At 36.8% G+C, this 20,805-nt stretch overlaps 4 protein-coding genes across 5 annotated transcripts; 2 read left to right on the top strand and 2 right to left on the bottom strand.

Annotated features, from left to right (window-relative positions):
- On the bottom strand, positions 55–7,329 carry LOC104713966 (formin-like protein 18). 2 transcript variants are annotated; one of them, XM_010431195.2, is made up of 17 exons: positions 6,723–7,329; positions 5,365–6,068; positions 5,045–5,266; positions 3,420–4,762; positions 3,210–3,336; positions 3,008–3,079; positions 2,765–2,863; positions 2,576–2,617; positions 2,249–2,329; positions 2,105–2,155; positions 1,930–2,011; positions 1,710–1,804; positions 1,472–1,543; positions 1,257–1,373; positions 1,100–1,168; positions 915–981; positions 55–765 (listed from the first exon to the last, which is right to left on the bottom strand). In XM_010431195.2, the coding sequence occupies exons 1-17, from the start codon at positions 6,793–6,795 to the stop codon at positions 623–625; spliced, it is 3,459 nt and encodes a 1,152-aa protein (XP_010429497.1). In that variant the 5' UTR covers positions 6,796–7,329; the 3' UTR covers positions 55–622. The 2 variants fall into 2 exon arrangements, with proteins under 2 accessions (XP_010429497.1, XP_019085129.1); XM_019229584.1 differs by lacking the exon at positions 6,723–7,329 and having other exon boundaries at positions 5,045–5,262; positions 5,365–5,481.
- Positions 8,490–9,038, top strand: LOC104713965 (probable 18S rRNA (guanine-N(7))-methyltransferase). The gene is made up of 2 exons (XM_019230104.1): positions 8,490–8,674; positions 8,858–9,038. The coding sequence occupies exons 1-2, from the start codon at positions 8,490–8,492 to the stop codon at positions 9,036–9,038; spliced, it is 366 nt and encodes a 121-aa protein (XP_019085649.1).
- Positions 15,939–16,845, top strand: LOC104713967 (early nodulin-like protein 1). The gene is made up of 2 exons (XM_010431197.2): positions 15,939–16,230; positions 16,329–16,845. Exons 1-2 carry the CDS (start codon positions 16,047–16,049, stop codon positions 16,679–16,681), a joined length of 537 nt encoding a protein of 178 aa, XP_010429499.1. The 5' UTR covers positions 15,939–16,046; the 3' UTR covers positions 16,682–16,845.
- On the bottom strand, positions 17,048–19,945 carry LOC104713968 (probable protein phosphatase 2C 21). Its single transcript, XM_010431198.2, has 10 exons — positions 19,789–19,945; positions 19,189–19,311; positions 19,018–19,081; positions 18,663–18,771; positions 18,372–18,525; positions 18,023–18,272; positions 17,851–17,927; positions 17,719–17,771; positions 17,585–17,639; positions 17,048–17,499 (listed from the first exon to the last, which is right to left on the bottom strand). The coding sequence occupies exons 2-10, from the start codon at positions 19,303–19,305 to the stop codon at positions 17,311–17,313; spliced, it is 1,068 nt and encodes a 355-aa protein (XP_010429500.1). The 5' UTR covers positions 19,306–19,311; positions 19,789–19,945; the 3' UTR covers positions 17,048–17,310.

The following is a 20,805-nucleotide window of genomic DNA, read 5'->3' on the forward strand; positions in this document are numbered from 1 at the left end:
CTAACTCATAAGAGTTAAAGCTCGTAGATTTCTATATCTAGGCCATAAGAATCAAAGCACAAAATTTAGTAGCTTCATCTTTTACTGCAGGACTTGCGGTTCTTGTTGTCTTAGTAGTAGTAGTATTGAGAACAAATTTTGTAAATTTTATAACACAAAAAAAAAACCCATAACACACACTCAATATTTACACATCTTATAATCCCTCCCTAAATTTATACACTAGAAGTTACATTTCTGTTTCTGTATTAAAACTAGGAAGGGACTCAAACTCCTGCATAAGTTGTCAATCTAATACTATTCCCATCAAAATACAAAGCTAAATCTTCTTCTGCATCTCTCCTTCATTACCTAATCGCTGGATTCCAGCTTTTTTCTTGTTACCTACCTACCAGAGGACCAAAGTTTCCTCTTTTTTTTCTAATCTAAAAGACTAAATCCAAAGCTGTGTCTTGTCAGATGATGAAACTATATCTGGGGGGAAGTTCTCTATATTTGGCTAAAATCCCCGAACTAGGAGCCGCAACATGTAGTTTCCGGTTCCCAGGACTGCCAAAGGCAACTCAAGGAGGTCGAACGGTAGTAGACAACAACGACATCCTTTTGTGTGTGCAGTTGTGTTTCAGTTCTCATTGTACACACTTTTCTTAAGGTTTTCATTCTCTGCTTCCTTCTGTGCTCTCTTCTTCTCAAACTCGGCTTGCTTGCAGTTTTCCTCGTGTGATCGCACAAATATTCTAACAAAGTTTTGCAGAGTGGATACAACTGCAGATTCAAATCAAATGTAAGGATTTGGTTTATCTTAGGTCAGGGAAAAAAAGGACAAACCTCCAAATACCAAATGGAGATGATCTATAGAAACAAGATGTAAGACGAGAAGAAACCATATTAGTGAGTTTACATCAAATTGTTACCTTGCTCAAATGGGACACGAGCTGGATCTTCTCCAAAGTATAACGCCAATGCATCAGCGCTTCCACCCTAATAATACAATGAGAAATCAATTGTGGTAGCACCAAAGAATCCATACCACAGTAACGTAAAAGTGATTCAGAAAAGAAATAAAGACAGAGAGAAGGTAGGGCCAAAGAATCCTTACAACAGTTGAATAGAGGGAAGCCAAGGACTTTACTTCTCCTTCAGCAAAGCTAAGAAACTCTTTCAAGTTCTGCATACAGAAGTAGAAGTGTAAGCAGACGATGAGACACGTGCAATCAATAACTAAACAAGCTTCTTGAATATCTAATTAATTTTACCATACGAAAGTGTTTTGATATTTGACCATCAGTTTCAGATGCAGTAAACTCTTGTACAACTTTCTCCAAGCCTTTGCTAATTGCTTGCATCTCCTCTGCCAGGTATTTTAGTTGAATCTATCATCAAGGAATGTTTTCAGAGAGATTATCACCAAAGGCACAAAGTGAATTGAGGTGTTCTTCTCAAACGCCGAGTTAACGAATAATAAAAATACCTTTGTAGCAGCTTCCAAGCTAACCAGGTCTTTTGGAAAATCAAGTAGCTCTGGAAGTTTCTCAGCAAGCACCTAAAAGTACAAGCATGAAAATGTTTTTGGTGAAAAGAAACCGTTAGCATAACATATAAACATTAAATTTAATGTATGTAAGAATATAGTAACCTAATTAAGAACAAAGAGATTTTAACATTAAACCAAAAAAAAAGGAGTAGTAAATGTTTGAAAAATCTCCTACCTTACAGAGATAATGCATCAGAGTCATCTTACTGTTGCGGGATCTAGTGTCAGTGAGTTTTAGAAGACTATCAAGGCGAAATCCGATAGCTGAGCCTGTCAAAAAATAAGAAACTCATAACTTGACATTGTGGAGGGCGAATTAACTCTTTGATAGAAACAATGCCTCTCTCTAAGATAAACACTATTTGGCAGTCTAACTGTAATAGATATATGCTCACCCCTTGCAGTCCCATGGTTCAATGCATTGCCCAAGGAAAGTATAGTTTGCATGATTCTTTTTAGCTTAGCCGAGCCTCGAACCTGGAAAGTGAGACATGCAATAAAGTTAGATTGGAAAATCACCAACATGAAAATATGTGGTTCACAAACTATTTGCATGAAAAATCGACTTGCCTCATTTGCTGCACTATGTATGGTATTCAAACCTCTTCTAAGATCAGTAACCTGAAGGATAACAACCATTTACTGATATAAGATCCAGGTTTTTCAGAAACTAGAAAGCATTACAAAAATACAAACTCCAGTCAATTCTCCTACCTGGGATTGAAACTGAATCTTGTATGAGAAAACCCTTAGCTTAGTCTCCACTCGAGGAACTTTCAGCAGTTCTAAAAAGAACTATCACCAGAAAAGTCAGAAGTTAGCTATCAGTACATCATCGAGAGATGAAAGTGAAATTTTATGAAGGCATCACTCCCAATTTAAACAGGAAGTGCTATCTGATTTTCGACCCAAAACAAATACCAGGAAATCAGTAAGTTAAGAATAGTTCTGATAGGCCAAGAAATATGAGAATGGTCCTAGAAACTCGAAAAGGAACACTTAGAAGATTTTTTAAATATGAAAGTGGAACACTCGACTAACCTGCTCACACCGTCCCAAAGTTTCCTTATCTCCAGTGAAGCCCTACGGAAAGCAAGAAAACCAAGACAGGGGATGTAGCATCAGTGTTTACTCACAAAAGAAGCTATCACCAGATGATAATAACTTCTAAAATTTTAGTGATACAGGAGCAGAAAAAAATTGGATAAGAGCAAGAAATAAAAAAAATACCTTGAGCAATTCTGCTTCTTCTTTTGTTGGACAAAACTTAATTAGATTGTCAACTTGATCAACATCTATCACCGACTCATCCAATGCAAGAACAGAACTCTGTAACCCAAGATTTATTCCAATAAGAAAAATATGGTTTGAACAGCTCTAGCATAACAAGATGAGGCCAGATTATAATTTGCATTTAATGAGCAGTGATATGTAAGATAGACCGAGTCACAAGAAATTTATTTTTGTGCTTACCATCAAATCAGGCAAAGGTATTTTAACTTTGGAAAGCATAATCTCACAGTTGTATGCTCGTCTGAGCTCAATCTGCAAAACTAATAGACAAAGTTAGAGGACGAAAATAGAGTTACTGTCAAAGGTTCATGTTATGAAACTTGGAAAATTAAAGGCTTTACAAAAGTTCAAGAACAGTAGAATGCTCATTGCAATCAATTACCAGCTGCACTTTCTCAACTTTAGGTCGGGCACGTCGACCTGATTTCCCACCTTTACTTTCATTGTCAGAGCTAAGATTCACTGCTGAGAAGAGTTTCTCAAGCTCAGAGATATCAAAATCTGGAGCACTAGAATTAGAAGATGGCCGGAGTTAGCATAATAAAGAAAATCATAAACTTGTATAAAGGATGTATTGAAGATATAATCATACGTTGCAGCTTCATCAGGTTTATGCGTTTCAGCCCATAAACTTCCTTGTACTGCCCTAGTAAGCTTTAACCAATGATACGGTTTCAAGTTGGCCTTTCTCGTTTGAGCCTGACCTCTAAGATTCTGTAAAATCCCACGGCCCTTTAAACCCAATGGTGGTCCAGGGACTGGAGGGATGGTTCCATTACAACCCCCATTATGAGAACGAGACAGAGGTGCAGGGGCTGGTGGGGGAGGAACAGGAGGAGATTTCGCCGCCAAAGAACTCGTGGGGACTCCTGGTCGAGAATTAGAATGCAAAGGTGGCGGTGGTGGCGGCGGAGGATTACTTGTAGCTAACAATTTCTTTGGAGGTAACGGTGGTGGCAGAGGCAAAGTTGAACGTGCAGAACGCTGAGGTTGTGGTTGAGGTGGAGGCGGAGGTGGAGGTGGAGGAGGCCCTTGAATTGCTATGGAACTGCTGGTGGAATTTGGTGAAGGAGTGGAGCGCAGAGAGGATATGGGAGGTGGGGGTGGAGGCGGACGAGACAAACTCCCAAGTGGCTTCAGCAATGGCAATGGTGGTGACGTCACTGCTGCTTCTGCTGAAGGAGGGCCACTTGAACAAACAGGTGTGGGCGACTGTGAAACTTTTGGAGAAGCTTCTTCTTTGGGTAGTGATGGTGTAGGCTGATGCAGTGTTGGTCGAAACGAAATTGAAGGTGAGGCTGGTGATGATGAAGTAGCCTCTTCACCTTTACATGAACCATGATCGTGTAATATTGAAGTGATCCCAAGAGTAGAAGGGGAGCTGTGAAATCTGGATACTGAAGCAGGTGATCCTAGCGTGGGGCTACGGTTTGGAAGTGGTGATGTTACTGGACTTTGGACCACTCGAGGTGAAATTATCTTCGAGTGAACATTTCTTTGGACTGAAACACGAAGTCCATGCGGTTCATCAACCTTCTTAAGGATTGAATTCGGATCTGCATAAGACTTATGACCAGACACTGTATCTTTCTCTTTCCATTCAGGAGAGAATGCATCAGGACTTGAAGCAATATTTTCAGATATCATCAACTTGGTTTTCTCCTTAACTTTCTCAAGTGCCGATTCCAATAGGCTACGTGAGTCAGGGCTTCGAGGAGAAGAACCTGAATCCAGGCTTTCTTGAAGGATATTTGCTGCAGTTATTTGGTTGAAAACAGTCACAGCAACATCAGAATTTGGATCTAACCATTCAGCTTCACTAAAAATCTCCTGAACCTTAGCAAATGCTTCCATAGGTAGAACATCTTTTTCCTCCATATGCGACATATCAACAGAGACAAGATTCTTAACAGCACCCATCTCCGAAAATATAACCTGAGCAAACATACAGAATGTTACTCCTTCCTTGACTTGCAATGATAATTGGCTATGTATAACATAAAATGCTTATAACAGCTTAGAAAAATGTTGAAACCTTTAATGAAACAATGTATAATCTGAATAAATGCATGAAAATTTTTGACTCAGAAAGATGTAGTACACAAAGTACTTCTATCAAAAGACTAGTCTCATACTTGTCATTTCAAGCTTGAACAACAGGAGACTCTTTTAATTGGGAAACCAAGAAATCGTAAGAGAAGTAAGATAAATACTCACCTCAGCTCTGAAATCCTTGGGAAACCGATCCGTTGTGTTCCACAGTACATCAATATCATCACGGTTAAGTGTTAGAATATTTGATCTAAGAAACGCAGTATTGAACACAACCCGAAACATCATCTGTTCTCTCTCATGATCACTATCTAGGGTAATGCACTCCAGGACAACATCACCAAGAATATGGCAATGGATGTCAATCTTTACCAGCTCACAATCTGCCTGAAACAGAAGACGAAAAAGTTAGGACGTAGCGGTATGATAATATGGAGAGAGAATGAATGAATAAACAAATGGATTAGGAAAGCTCTCAGTATCACCTGCTTATATTGCCGAACAGCTTTGCTTCTCTTGGACATCGAGAACAGAACTTTTGAAGTCCGATCAGATGCCAAAAAAGGATCTTGACCATATATTCTGAATATGGGACGGCAACCACCCTCACCATCAAAATCAGGAATGAATCTAAGATTGACACAGTCTAATGTAAGGGCACGTTCTAGAGGTGGCCACTGAGACTCAGCATCCCTACTCGAAATATACTGAAGAAACCTCAATTGTGAAGGCAGTGGATTAAGTGGAGACATTAGCAGTAATAACTCACGAGGAGCCTGCTTATATATCATCTCAAGTGTTTTCTGTTCTCCACTAAACTGTTTGCGGTATAACAAGAGCGAAGCAAGCATAAAGGCTAACGTCGGCCAGCCGCCAAGCTCACAGTGCGACAATAAGATGTTCTGTGGACTTAACAATAACCAACTTTCAGCTGACTTAAGAAAGTGATGAACCGTTTCCATTGTAAGCAAAGGGCAACCTTCATAATAGCGAGGATAGTCCATGATGGTCATGTCATACTCGGTAAGTACACTCTCCATCCGGCTTCTGCTACCTTTATCCCGGAAATTAAAAACCATGAACGATGCACCTGGAAACTGTTCTCGCAGCTGACTCATTATGCGGCCTACATAGACTCTGTAATCTTCTTCACCTTCCAACATATCCGTGGTTAAGCAGCAATGAAAGACTGTAAACATAGACAGCAAACTTGAGAAGTCAATTTCTATCTTTTGTATCTTTTTCACTGAAATGGTCAATTTCTCTAAGCTAGTCAAGAATCAAGAACATAGGATAAGACAAGCAAAAGAATCTAAAAACTCATGCAAACCAGTGAACATACAAAACCTGAAAATAAAATAATCATGAGCTAAACATCTTAAGCTATCAAATGTCAGATTCAGTTCAATCAATAAGCCTAGCAAGAAGTAGAAACGAAAACAGGACACTTATAAGAGCAATGTCATCTTCTGTCAGCAGCTTATAGAGCAATCTTTTGTATCATTTTCACTGAAATGGTCTAAATTCTCTAAGCTACACAAGAGCATAGGATAAGATAAGCAAAAGAATCTGAGAAGTCATGCAAGCTAGTGAACATACAAGACCTGAAAATAATCTAATCATGAGTTTAACATCTTAAGCTATCAAATGTCAAGATTCAGTTCAACCAACAAGCCTGACACTACACTATGAACTTAGACAGGCATAACTCGGTAAAAATCGAATCTTTAAGACCTAAAAAAACTCAAACTTTCTAAAAATTAATACTCCAAAGGCTTAAGAAGAGCAAGAAGGAGAGAGCTAAACCAAAACCCAAGACTTAAAGAAAGAAGGAAGAACATACCGTAAACCCTCTCAGAGATCTCAACCAAACCTTCAGGAGGCTTTCTATGAAAGAACTTTCTAAACAACGCCATTGAGGTTTCTTTAAATGCTTAACCCAAAAAAGCAGAGAGACCACAAAAATCCCTAGAAATTATTACCAAATGAGACCCACAATTGCAGGAAATAAAACCCCAAATAACCAGAAAACAAAAAAACGAGGAAAATGTCAGGAAGAAAAGGAGGAAGCGTGAGATAATCTCCTTGCTGGGTCTTTAAGGAACAATGCGGTGTGGGTTTTGTTTTGTTTTCTTCTAGTTTGGTGGTTTGTCTTGACAAACACACTTTCAATTTCTTCTGTTTTGGAATTGGAAACTTAGCTTTCAATCAAAAACAGATGCTTTTTTTTTTTTGTTGTTGATAGCTCTGCACATGCGAAAGAAGAAATGATGCAGACAGAGAAAGAAAGAGAGAGAGAGAAGAGAGAGTTAGGTTTATTCTGTATAGAAAGAGAAACTAGGGTTTGTTTGACCAAGAAGATAAAGATGAAGATGATAGATAGCTATGGCGGATTCATTTGAGACAGAGATTGGGAAAGAAAGAAAAAAACACGAAAGGAGGACCCAAAGAGATCTGTTACTTTGGTTTTAGGATTAGGACTATATCATATGAGATACATCATACATGTCTTCCAATATTCATGTCTTTTTTTGTGTTTTTTTTAATTTAATTTTTTATTTTCTATCCTACTAAACACGGAGAAATACATTTAATTTCTTCACCTTTTTGCAAATGGCTTCATTTAATTATTATTACACATAATCTTTGAACAAGTACACACACTAGATTTAAAGGGGAGACCGTGTAGTTTAGTTTGGTTATAAATAATTATTAAAAAGAAAAGTGCCTGTTTTTTATAAACCTTTTTTTTGGGGGAATGATTTGTTTAGGCTATAAAATCCGATTAGAATGACACTAAGGCCATGTTTATCGGGATAATTGGGGGTGTGATCTTAGGGCTTTAAAAAATCAGATTTGATGAATAGTGGCCTTTAGATCAGGCCTTCTGATCTTATTTGGGATCAGTTCTTGGGCATGATCTTCGGAGATGTGTCTCACTCTGATTGGAAGAGAATTTTTTTCCCAAATCAATTTTTTTCCTTCGTTTCATTTTCATTTTTTTCATTCTCCAAATCGGGTTTTCTTCTTCTTCTCTCCCAAAAGGCGAAACGCCGAGAGATTTCTCACCTTGTCTCCAATTCCTGTGTGTTCCGGCCATTAAAACACCAATTCAACCGATCTCTTCGTCTCTTCTTCTCCTCGTCTCCTCGTGTCCACCGATCTCGATATCTGATTTGGTTGTATCAACGGCGTCGTACGAACAACCTCCGGTTACGCCGGCGGAACGAAACCGAATCCTGAGTATAGGAACTTGGGTGATCACGCCGAGTCCGTACAGGTTGGTTTCTTTTTCTCCATTTGAGGATTGATCCAATGTTTACTTCGTTATCCCCATTGCCTATACTGAATCTGTGGGTTGAGCTGCTGATGTAGTGCCTATGTTAATGTCTCGTTGTTTAGCTTTGTTTTCAAGAATAGAGAAGAACTAATTCTCTATTCTTGTTTCAGGTTGTGGATCTGGTTTGAGTGGGGAAACAATTTCTGAAAACGGTCATCATTGGCTTGGTCTTGACATTTCAGCTTCTATGCTTAGTAAGTTTATTCTTTGTAAACTGTTTCTTGTCATTTCCCATCTCTTGTGATCTTAAGCCCTCTGGTGACAATGTAGATGTCGCTGTGGAAAGGGAAGTTGAGGGTGATCTTTTACTTTGGGTCACTATACCGTTGCTTGTCAAGAGGAGCACGAGCCGTTTTTCAAGTGTACCCTGAGAATATCAAGAAGCGTGAATTGATTCTTCGCCAGGCCTTACAAGCTGGATTTGGAGGTGGACTTGTTGTTGACTATCCACACAGGTATGTTGTTGCCAATTCCATTTATAACATTCTTTTACAATCAAGAAAATAAAGTTGGCTTAGAACTATGCGTTACCACGATCGTTTCATGTTGATGCTGTTTTTGGTGTTTAATTTCACACATATAATCGCTGAAATACTTGTCATTATACTAAACACATGCAATGTTTTCTTTTATTGCAGTGTTAAGAAAAGAAAAGAGTTCTTGGTCCTCACATGTGGTTCTGTTCAGACAAGTATTCAAACCGGGAAAAATGAGCATGATGAGGGCTGCTCTGAAGATGACAGTAGCGAAGACGAAGAGAGTGGAATGGTAACAAACTATGGCTCTCTCTATCTAGAAAGGAAACGATGTTCCTGCTGACTCCAAGTACACCGGTCGAAAACGCAAGTCGCGTTTCTAGTTTTGTTTTCTGATGCTTGAAACGCTCTATAGAAAGTTTTGTTATTAAAAGTACTCAACATCCTCTCTGTTTTGAATTTTAATTGTGTGTACTCAAAACTTTTTGGTTGCTATGATCGAATGAAGCTGGTAATCAAAATCTTCCCGACTTCTAAGATAATTGTTTGAGAATATTTGGAATAAATTTGGTCATTAATCTATGTATGCTATGATTGATCAAAGGAGGATTTGATTGAGAATATTTGGAATAAATTTGGTCATTAATCTATGTATTAATTAAATAAAATGTTTGTCTTGTTTAATTAATTAAGTAATATGTTTGTTTTTTTTGAATTTTAATAAAAGTTTTATAAGTTTGCAATTAAAATGTCATTTTATAAATTTTTATAATTGTAAGATCTTAAGATCTTATAAATTTCTATAAGAATATTATATTATTAAATCTTAAGATCTTATACTTGTTCTCTTAATAACTAACTTCTTAACAAAAGTTCTTAAGACCTGATCTTACAATATTTTTACAATATTTTTACAATATTTTTACAATATTTCTCCTCTAAAAACACCCTCACCTGATCCCCCTATAAACATGCCCTAAAGCAAAAGATATTTTCTTATGGGGTGAGTGACGCTAGACATGATACATGCCTTTAAATAGTTTCAATCAATGGCAAACGTTGCACAAACAAGTTATGCAGTTGAACAAATGAGTTTATTATGTCTCGTTGGTAAATTTAAATTGATGAGCCATTCGAGGGTCGATCATGCTAAAGTTCAACCAAATCGACCCTTATCTTATAAACACGCCTCTTGTAGATATATTGGGTGGATCTTATTATGCCTTGTTTTTTATGGACAAAACTCATCTGGTATATTCTTTTTAGCACTTGACAATGATTGTCAAGAGGTGAAGAATTAATAGTTCCTTACCGAAAGTGGAGTCGTGGTATTTCTCATAAGAAATCCTTTGGATGATCATCACCTCAAGAAATCACGTTAATGTAGTTTCTACTTTGGCCATCTTCTCTACAACCTTTTGAACGACTAGTTGATCAACATTGAACCTTCTTTGGTGCTTTCTAACATGTCTCGTCAGCGTCTATATCATGTTTTGTCAGCATTTTCTACAGTTGACTAATATTTAAATTAGTCGGTTTTGACACCATTAATAAAAGTTCAGGTAGATTTTTTGGATTTTATTAATGGTTCAAATACACTGTCATATTGTATTAGAAAAATACACTTTCGAAAATGTTTGGGTTGAAATATATCAGTTCCCGTGCTCTAAGCCCAAGGCTACGAAAACAAATTATTGTTTGGACCAAGCAGGCCGGCCATAGAGGAGTGTAAGATGTGCATTTGCACTGGGACCACTTTAAATTAGTATGAAAAATAGTGTATTTTAAGGCCCAAAAAAATTTTCAAAAAAAAATTTATATGTAATTAAGCCCATTTTTCTAAAATTAAACCGGGACCGTAACAATTTTGGGATATATACACCGGCCCTGGGCCAAGAATCATTTTACTTATGAGTATATAGTTTTATGCTTCTATCATCTTATACCTAGTAGTTCGAGCAAACCATATTTTTTTAGTAGTTGAAAGATCATATTAGCCCTGGGCATTCGGGTTACCCGTTTGGGTTCGGGTATTACCCGTTCGGGTTCGGGTTAATGGGTAATGGAAAATAGAACCCATTCGGGTATTTTACTATGTTTGGGTTCGGTTCGGTTCGGGTAGTATCGGGTTCGGGTCGGTTTGGGTTACAATTTTCAGAACCCGGAAAAAACCCGAAAAAAGGGGTTCTATTCGGTTTCGGGTAAAGTGTACCCGAACTCAACGAAAACCCGAACCAAAACCCGAACTACACTTGAAATACACGAAAAAATCTGCAGTTTACCATCCTAAATCTGCAGTTTAGCATCTAAAATCACATAACTATTACACATAACTAATGAAAACATAGAATATAACTCCAAATTTAACATCCAAAAACTGAAAGAGATAGAAAAGTGATAAGTGATAACAAATTCAAGTTGCTGAAAGAGTGAAAGCAAAGAAGAGTTTAGATGTGAAAGTGCAACATAGAAAATTAGAAATAGAAGATAGAAAGTAGAAACTTGGTGATTGATGTCTTTGATTTGAAATTTCCTGAAACAAAATGAAACAAATATCAATAACAACAATGAGAATAATGACAAATACAAAGAGTAGAGAGTAGAGACTATATAGTATATACTTAAACTAACCATTCAAAGTTCAAACTATAAAGATCATCTGGGTGACTCATTCTCAAGATTAGCTGTCCAAATGCGTGAATTCAGGTTCATACTCTATAAAAAAAAAATGTAAACCGTAAGAACAATCAAAATCATATTCAAAATTGTAGAAAGAGTTAAACAATAAAAATAAAACTTACCTCTCAAAAGTTCATCATCATGCTCAACTTCCGAAAGCAAATGTTCTACTGTGGAGACTCCTTTTTCATTGATATAAATTTCAGCTTTTAGCCATTGCTCGGTGCAGATCAACACTTCTATCATTTTGTGTGTTAAACAGCTCCTATACGGTTCTAAAATTCTACCACTAGTGCTAAACGCAGATTCAGAGGCTACTGAAGACACTTGCATTGCAAGTATGTCCTTAGCAATTAGAGACAAAATCGGATACTTCCCACTGTTAACCTTCCACCAAGATAACAAATCATATTTTGTACCTTTAAGAATACTTGGTTTCTCCACATTATCTTTCAAGTAAATTTCCAACTCATTAGAGGAGCTGTAAATTACCTTTTCCATCACCATCTCATCAAATACGTTTTCCATGTCAACAATACCTGCTTTCTGACAAAAATCCGGTGCAACTTGCTCTCGGGTCTGCGACTGGGAAGATGATCCATGTGACTGAGAAGATGAACCAGTCTTGTTTAGTAAACTGTTTCTACTGTACTCATCATACAAGTCCTTCAAGATACTATTCAAATCATCTAAAAGATGCACAGACTCCATACTGCCTTTCCCATACAAAGCATCAAAACAGAGCTCAGCAAATTTCGTTTTCTTTCTAGGATCAAAAACACTTGCTACTATCATCAGTCTATTCATTTCAACTTGATCTCCAAATGGATCCCAATACTTTGCCAACTTTGTTAACATAGACAAAGCTTTCTTTTTCAAAGGGTCTTCAGGATCTGTACTTGTAGTTAACTCACTCAGGTTCTTAGTAACAGAAACTATCTCATTGTAGAGTTTATGAGAGGCAACCGTATTTGAAGCAGAAAGAACCAATGTGGACTTATAAAATATGACAAGAGTAGAAACCAACCTCTCAACTTCATCAAAATCAGATGGCATTGGTGGTCCAATCCTTTTCGTTCCATCCACCTTTTCTAGAAAGTAATCGTTATACACTTTATCTTCAGCCTCCATCCTCTCAAATGCCAACCTAAACTTCAAAGCTTGATCTAACATGAGGTAAGTCGAGTTCCATCTTGTTTTCACATCCAAAGGTACACTTCCCCTTTTAATCTTCACTGCCTCAAGTCGCAAATCAAATGATTTGAGTCTGTTTGTTGTAGCTCTCACATACTGAATACCATTTCGAATTCCAGCCACACTACTGTCGACCTATTGTAAACCTTCTCTCACAACCAAATTCAATATGTGCGTAGCACACCTCAAATGCATATACTTACCTTTCAATATCAATGCATTATCTCCAATGTTCTTCATAGCTTTCTTAAATTTAGTCATAGCAGAACTATTTGCTGTAGCATTATCTACTGTGATGCAGAACACTCTTTGTATATTCCACTCGGCTAGACACTGAAGGAGAACATTACAGATTGTTTCACCCTTATGATCATCAACACTCTTGAATCCTATGACCATCTTCCTTAACTTCCACATAGCATCCACAAAATGAGCAGTTATTACCATATAACTCGCTCCAGTAGTTGTTGAAACCCATATGTCCGTAGTCAATGACAACCTCTGTTGGTTCTGCCCAAGAATCTTCTTCATAGCTGCTTTCTTATTGACATAAATCTCCATAATATCTCTCGATGCTGTCCTCCTAGAAAGAGGTTTATACATTTGAGCCTTGGAGCAGAAATGTCTCCAAACCAAGCACTCTACGAATGATAAGGGTAGCTCTGCAAGTACTATCAACTCATTGGTAGCCTCTCTAAATATTGCTTCTGAAACTTTAACTGCCCTAAGACTACCACCAGCACCATCAGAAGTAAAAACAGTTTGAGTTGGATCATTACCGTTAGCATCTTTCCATACCTTGTATTGTTTGCAGAACAATTCGAGATGCTTCTTCATTGTAGAAGTCCCATTTTTAGTCTCACAAGCCAAGTTTCTCCCACAGTAATGGCATTCGCATTTGTCCTGCTTTGGTCCCTTCTTGGTGAAGTGATCCCAAACCCATGATCTTGTGTTCATCTTCTTACCAGAACTATTACCTCCTCCATCGTCACTAACTCTCTCTTTCCTCTTCCTCTTATTTTCAGAACCAGGAGTTTGAACATCATCATCGGATTCAGAATCGGATCCACTTAGTTCAACTTCAACATTATCATCGGGAGGATTTGGCTCAGAAGAAGACGCCATCTGCATTTTAAAAACACAAACAAACCAATTAATCTTTACTCTTTAGAATCGTAAATCAATTGATTAAGAAAATTACAAAACCAGTAACAACTATGAACTAACAACAACACAAGAAGATGACAAAATTAGTAACAAATCTAAAACAAAACAAGAAGATGACAATCAAATCTAGTAACAATCTAGAGATAAAAATCAACTAAACAATCTAATTAGTAATGTCGAGAAATCGTTTAACAACAAGCAATTACCAATTAGCAATCAAATTTAGCAATCGATTTTAACACAAATCAATTCAAAAATCTAATTTTGTTTGTCGTTTGAATCAAAAGAATAACAGAATTGAGAGAAAGAAGAAGAACCCTAAAAAATCAGAAGTCATACCTCTGAGTGATTTCGCGACAAGGCTGACGGTGGTGAGTTTATCTCCTTCGACGGCGACGATAAGGTCTCCGCGGAGTTAGAAGCAGGTAGGGTTTCCAGGTTTGTCTCTGGAATTTAGAATAGATGATGAATATATATCGAATCAAAACTCGAGAGATTTTAGGAAACTCAATCGACAAAGAATTACAAAACAAAAGGTAACCCTAATACTTTAAATGCTTCATATGTCGAGACTCGAGAGAGTGTTATGTTGCTCGGGTCCGTGGGTACCCGAATGGGTATCGGGTATTACCCAACCTTAACCCGAACCCATGGGTTCTGGAAAATAGAACCCATTCGGGTTTTATAGCTATACCCGAACCCACCCCGAACCCGGTTTTCGGGTCGGGTTCCGGGTTGGGTAATCGGGTTCGGATTTTATGCCCAGGGCTAGATCATATATTGTGGGGATTTCTTTACTTTCTTGTTTAAACCGGGGAAAAGCATTGTGATATGCAATAGCAGAGAGCACATCATCTACCAATAGCGTAGTGAACCGGATATTGTCAATAAGGCATAATCTAGTATATGATATAAATTCTGGCAATGTAGTTTGGTTTACATGTTGATCTGAATTTATGTTTTTTGGCATTCGAATAGTGAATCTTTGCAATTTATGTTTTTTCGCATTCGAATAGTGAATCTTTGCATGCTTTTAAAATAAATCATCATTACCAGAAGAAAGTTCCTAAGGGTGAAAGGATCTAGTGTAGCCTCTCGAAGTCAGTTCCCTTCCTTCGGCGATTGGTCTTTTACATAAAATTTATATTGATTTGTGCCAAAATAAATCTCTTCGGCCCAAACAATACATCCGAAATTGTAAAAGCCTAAAAGGTATGTCTTTCGTATTACCCAGCAGGGGAAAATACCCAATACATCACACAATACACTGTTTTATATAGGCCTGGGCAAAATACCCGGATCCGAATATCCGATCCGAACCCGATCCAAAAAACCCGATCCGAATCCGTATCCGAAATTGTAAAATACTCGAACGGGTTCTAAATCTCTAAATCCGAAAACTCGAATCCGAATCCGATCCGAACCGAAATCCGAACGGGTATTCGAATATACCAACATTATTAATATATAGTAGTAATATATTATTAATATTTATAATTTTAATAATATAAGTGTTCAAAATATTCAGATATTTAGATATCTTTGACAATTTGAAGTATTTAAACTGTTTATTAGTAAACTTGGGTAGAAAATACTCTAAATTTTTAGATATATTGCGTATTATTGAATAATTTACACTATATTAGATACTTAAATTTTGAGTTTTGTGAACTTCGGGTAATCCGAATCTGAACCAGAAATACCCGAACCAAACCCGATCCGAACCCGAAGTCTAGAAATACCCGAACGGATCCTATACCTCTAAATCCGAAAACCCGAAAACCCGAAAACCCGAAATACCCGAACTGAACCCGAACGGATACCCGAATGTCCAGGCCTAGTTTTATACGGTGAATGACTGGATTTCACTTTTACTTTCGTCTGTTTTTTTCTCGAAATTTATTTACTTTAATTTCATTATTTTGTCAAAATTAGAAAAGCGAGAAAACGAGAAACACTCATAGCAATAGCATGGCTGACAACACACGACATATGACACATGTCAGTATCCATAATTACATGTTTCAAATTTTCTCTAACGGTTACATCACTCAACACCTCTTCCCAACGGCTACAGTAACAACATTTCTTTACCATTTCAAAATTCATTTCTTTCTTGACAAAAAAAAGAAAAAAAAAAAGTAAATAATCTAACGGCTAGTTTTCGATTTTGCACCATTATAAAAACATCACTAGAACCTCCTCAAAACTTCAACAATCTCCAAAACCACTAAAAAACCCAAACAACTAAGTAGATCTTTTGCTTCTTCTTAGTAAAACATTTTCAATACTCTGTTTCCATCTTCACTCTATGGCTTCTTCTTCATCTTCGCTTCCCCTAGCTATCTTCTCCTTCATCTTCTTATGCTCTCTCGCCGCTGCAAATGAAGTCACCGTCGGTGGTAAATCTGGTGACTGGAAGATCCCTCCTTCCTCTTCTTACTCATTCACAGAGTGGGCTCAAAAAGCTCGCTTCAAAGTCGGCGACTTTATCGGTAATTTCTCCTCCCCAGCTTTTGAGTAATCATAAATACTCTGTTTTCTAACTAAGATGCTCTGTTTCTGACATATCACTTGTGTTTTCTTCTTTCAGTTTTCCGGTACGAAGCTGGTAAAGACTCGGTTTTGGAAGTAAGTAAAGAAGCTTACAACAGCTGTAACACCACGAACCCTTTGGCTAACTACACCGATGGAGAAACCAAGGTGAAATTGGACAGGTCTGGTCCATTCTACTTCATTAGTGGAGTTAACGGTCACTGTGAGAAAGGTCAGAAGTTGAGCCTCGTCGTGATTAGTCCTCGTCACAGTGTCATCTCTCCTGCTCCTTCTCCGGTTGAGTTTGAAGACGGTCCAGCCTTGGCTCCAGCTCCTACAAGTGGCTCAGTTAGGCTTGGTGGCAGTTATGTTGTGTTAGGTCTTGTTCTTGGTCTGTGGGCTTGGTTCTAATTTGGAACCATGTGGTTTTGGGGGTTGCTTTTTAAGATGAGCTTTTGCTTTCGAAAAGCTTTTTTCTTTTAGTTTCTTTTGTTATGATTACATTTTGTGTTAGCTAAGTGATCGTTGTACTTGGCTCATCGCTACTATTTTATTATAAATTTAATTTATTATAACTCGTCAAGATTGTCAGAAAATTAAGCCTTTAAACAAAAAAAATTGTCAGAAAACTATAAAAAAGATTGCCAGAAAAATATTAAAAAGGAAAGCAAAACAAAATATATAAACATATTGGTGAAAAAAAACTATGTCTCAAAAGATAAAATCAAGATTGTATGTGTAACATTTTCTAACTTTTATGAGAGACTGAAGAAAACATCATCAGAAGTCCATGTGAATTTTGAAACTATATGAGTCTATGTGACCAATCGCAAGAAAGCTATACAAAGTCATTTTTGATTACATGAACCGAGGTCTGTGTGACATACCAGAAGCTGGAAAATGAGAGTTAAAAACTGACATCCCAAAAAAAGCCAGCTTCTCGAATCTAAGCCACTCGAAAGATTTACAATGTTGAACCCAAAAGTCAATGATAAAAGAGACTTTCACAAATCTTCTTCCTCTTGGCTCTTTAAAGATATCTAGCTTGACGAGCTCGGCTCATCCTGGTTTGGTTCTGGTTTGGGTTCTTCTGGTTCCGTCTCGGTTGGGTTAGGCTTCTTGAATTGAACCAAAATGATGGTCATATTATCACAACCTTCACCACTCGCAGTGTCTGGAGCCAAACATCTATCAGCAACTTTTTCGCATACCGTGGAAAGTTTTGTTTCCTGAAAGGTTTAACCAATGTTACAAACCAAGACAGGAACAAAAACTGTCATAGAGAGAGTAGGAGAAGGAAAAGAGTTAGCTTACAGATTTTAACTGTTCATGGATAAAGTCCACTAATTCCTGGCTAGACATACAATCCCTGAAGAAGATAAGATGGATTCAAATTATCAACTAACTTATATATGTGGAAAATGAAACAATTAGTGACATCTTTTTACCATATTCCATCGCATGCAACAACAAGAAAATCATCATCATCACACAAGTCAATCTGATGAGAGGATACAGTAACAAGTCAGGTTTAAATAGAACAAAACCAAGCGGTAAATACTAAAAAGTTAGATTCTTACAGTGTTTACATCTGGATCAGCAGTAACCATTTGCTTTTCAGATGGTAAAAACTTATTCTGCTTGAATTCCATGTCACCTAAGAAAAAGAAGAAAGGATGTTTCGATTAAGATTACATGTAAAAACAGAAATCTCCAGGTAATGAAAGTGGCAGAGAAAGAAAAAAAGCTTACCAATGGCTCTTGTCAGATTCAAGCTTCCATTGATTCGACCAGCGTGAATGAAGCCACCAGCTTTCAATATCCTTTCTTTTTCAACTTCAAGATCAGGCTTGTGATCTTTAGAAAGATTGTAAGCCTGAGCCTTCCTTGATATCACACAACGTGAGTCACCAGCATTTGCAACAAAGAGCTTCTTATCTTTAATAAGAGCTACACATGCTGTGCACCCGGAATTTGGTCCCGAGAAATCAGAATGAGGACCCTGGATAAGAGCAAAGGCATGTGTGCTTTAGAGGTCCCAACTCAATCATGTAGAGAATATGGGAGAAGCCAAGTGAAGCAAGTTTATGAAAAAATTTACATCCTCAAGAGGCCAACTATCGAGCTGGTTATTGTTGTCACCGCTTCTTGGTGACCATATAAATCCTTCTATCATGCCACTAAATTTATTCATCTTGTCACCGAGTACAGCTAACTCTCGCCAACCTCTTTGTCCTTGCATCATGTCATCCATTCTACAATATTTACAATGCACAATTTTTAGAGGAACACTCTTTTGTTTGTAAAAGTAAATTACTCTAAGAGAACATGCTCTTCGAAACAATGTCAAAGAGGAAGTAAAAGTAATACAATGTCAAAGAGGAAGTAAAACCTAAAAAATGCTCTTCGAAGAGATGTCTCTACGTCTCCAGATTTATATGCTTCATTACTGATAACCTGCTGGTGTAGATACTTGGCACAGAACTTTGCAACAACTTTACCTACAACATTTCGTATATAGTACTTTTGAGTTTCATATAAAAAACGAATGTAAAGCATGAAACATCGAAAAATGTACCAGAAGTATTATACTATACAAAATATAAGCAACAGTTTCTAAGTCTTTGCCATGGTCAAGAATCACAAGAATAACTTCTTTTCCCTAAGTACTTTGATAAAGCTTTCATTCCATTTAGCTTCAAAAGAATCTCAAACTAAATTCAACAGTATAGACAGTATTTGCTAACCTCCATGGCCATCGTACACACCGAAGAAAGATGTCTTATCATCCAAATCAAGAATTGCAGCATGCTAGTCAAATCAAACCAGTTACAATCAAGAGAGTCAGGTATACAGATCCAAGGTTTCAACTTTAAGATGTTTCATAAGTTCAGCAAGAAGCCAATAGTTTGACTCACCGCATCTTCCATGGTAGCACGCCAGCCTTGCATAGACGTTAAACCATATCTGAGCTTATCATTCTCACCATCTTCTGATAACTTTTCAGTTTTCGGAGAACTTAGGTATGTACCCATCTCTTTCTGCCAAAAAAACAACAACATCACTCTTGTCTCCACAATCCAAAAATAAAAATAAAAAAAAGGTAGCTTGAATAATTCAGAATCTTGTACAATCCGTTTTCTAGCTCATTGACTTGTAAAAGATTCAGAGTTGACCTATCAACTCAGTAAAATAAACTCAAGAAAGAACCTAGCTTGACCCAATCAGAATCCTACACAAATCTAATCTCTTCATCAAAAACGTGCACAAGATTCACAATGGACTTAATCAACTTTAAAAAAAAAACACTACTCAGCAATCAAAATCAAAGAAAGGAGCTAGCTTGAACCAATCCATTATCATAAACTTGAACATGATTCAGAATAGACCTAATCAACTCAACACATCAATTTAAGAAAAGTGTTTTGAATCGATTTGACCCAGATGCGAATATTTGACTATTTGGATCGATAAAGAAAAGATTCAGATAGTTATGGCGGAATCTAGTAGCAACTTACATCTCTGGATAGAAGAAATATGACAAAAGGAAGAGCCTTTTGAGATCTTCAAGACCAAATTCTGGAGTTTTAGGAGAAGAAACTCGATCGGGACGAGAAAAAGGCACAGAACCAACCACTAGAAAATTTTACTTGAGATCAGATGTACAATTCAATCCATAAGGACCAAAAAAAAGATAAGCGAAAAAAAAATGTCTTTTTTTTTTTTGGAAAACGATTTAAAGGTCACACCTTTTTCTTGTTACTCGTTACAATAACTGCTTAAACTAAAAACTTGAGATGTGTAATCTTTACAGCTGTTTAAAAGCTTTCTTTTTGATTCATCATCACAGCTTCAAGAATACATTTGTGATTATCATATTACAGAAGAATTTAACTAATTGTGGATTTCTTCCATGTAAATTGTCATCTTCATAACTTTCATATAAACCGTTTTTTTGTGGCTGGCTATATATATTTTTTAAATATCAAAACATAAATATTATATTTTCTTTAAAAATATATATATATATTAGACCAAGAAAATATGTTTCTTGTATGGTAGGGAAAATTGCACACACAAATGAACGAACATATGCCACTTTTACATGGCATTTAACGAAAGAGAAATATCTTTAAATGTAGTATTAAAATCATTTTTATAGATTATTATAGCACATACTCCAAACTTCCTAAAATAACATTATTTGATACAATTGTAGTATCTTAAATTAATTTTTAAGAATTTTTTTTCTAGATTTAGGTTCTTTAATATATATTTTTATTTATCAACCAATCATTAATAAAAAAAATCTGATTTCACGTTTGGATCATTGATAGATTGAACCGTTATGATAAATGGGGATTACAATGGTATTAACAAGAAAACTCAGTTATAAAAAACTATGATACGATAAAGCAGTGGCGGATCCAGGATTAAAATTTAGGGAAGTCAATTACAGGAAAAAAAATATTAATATGACATATCGGGAGTTTGAACTCGAGTTTGGAGAGGTCAGCAGTACCAAATTTACCATA

This window comes from Camelina sativa, chromosome 9, assembly GCF_000633955.1.
Source record: "Camelina sativa cultivar DH55 chromosome 9, Cs, whole genome shotgun sequence".
Taxonomy (NCBI): domain Eukaryota; kingdom Viridiplantae; phylum Streptophyta; class Magnoliopsida; order Brassicales; family Brassicaceae; genus Camelina; species Camelina sativa.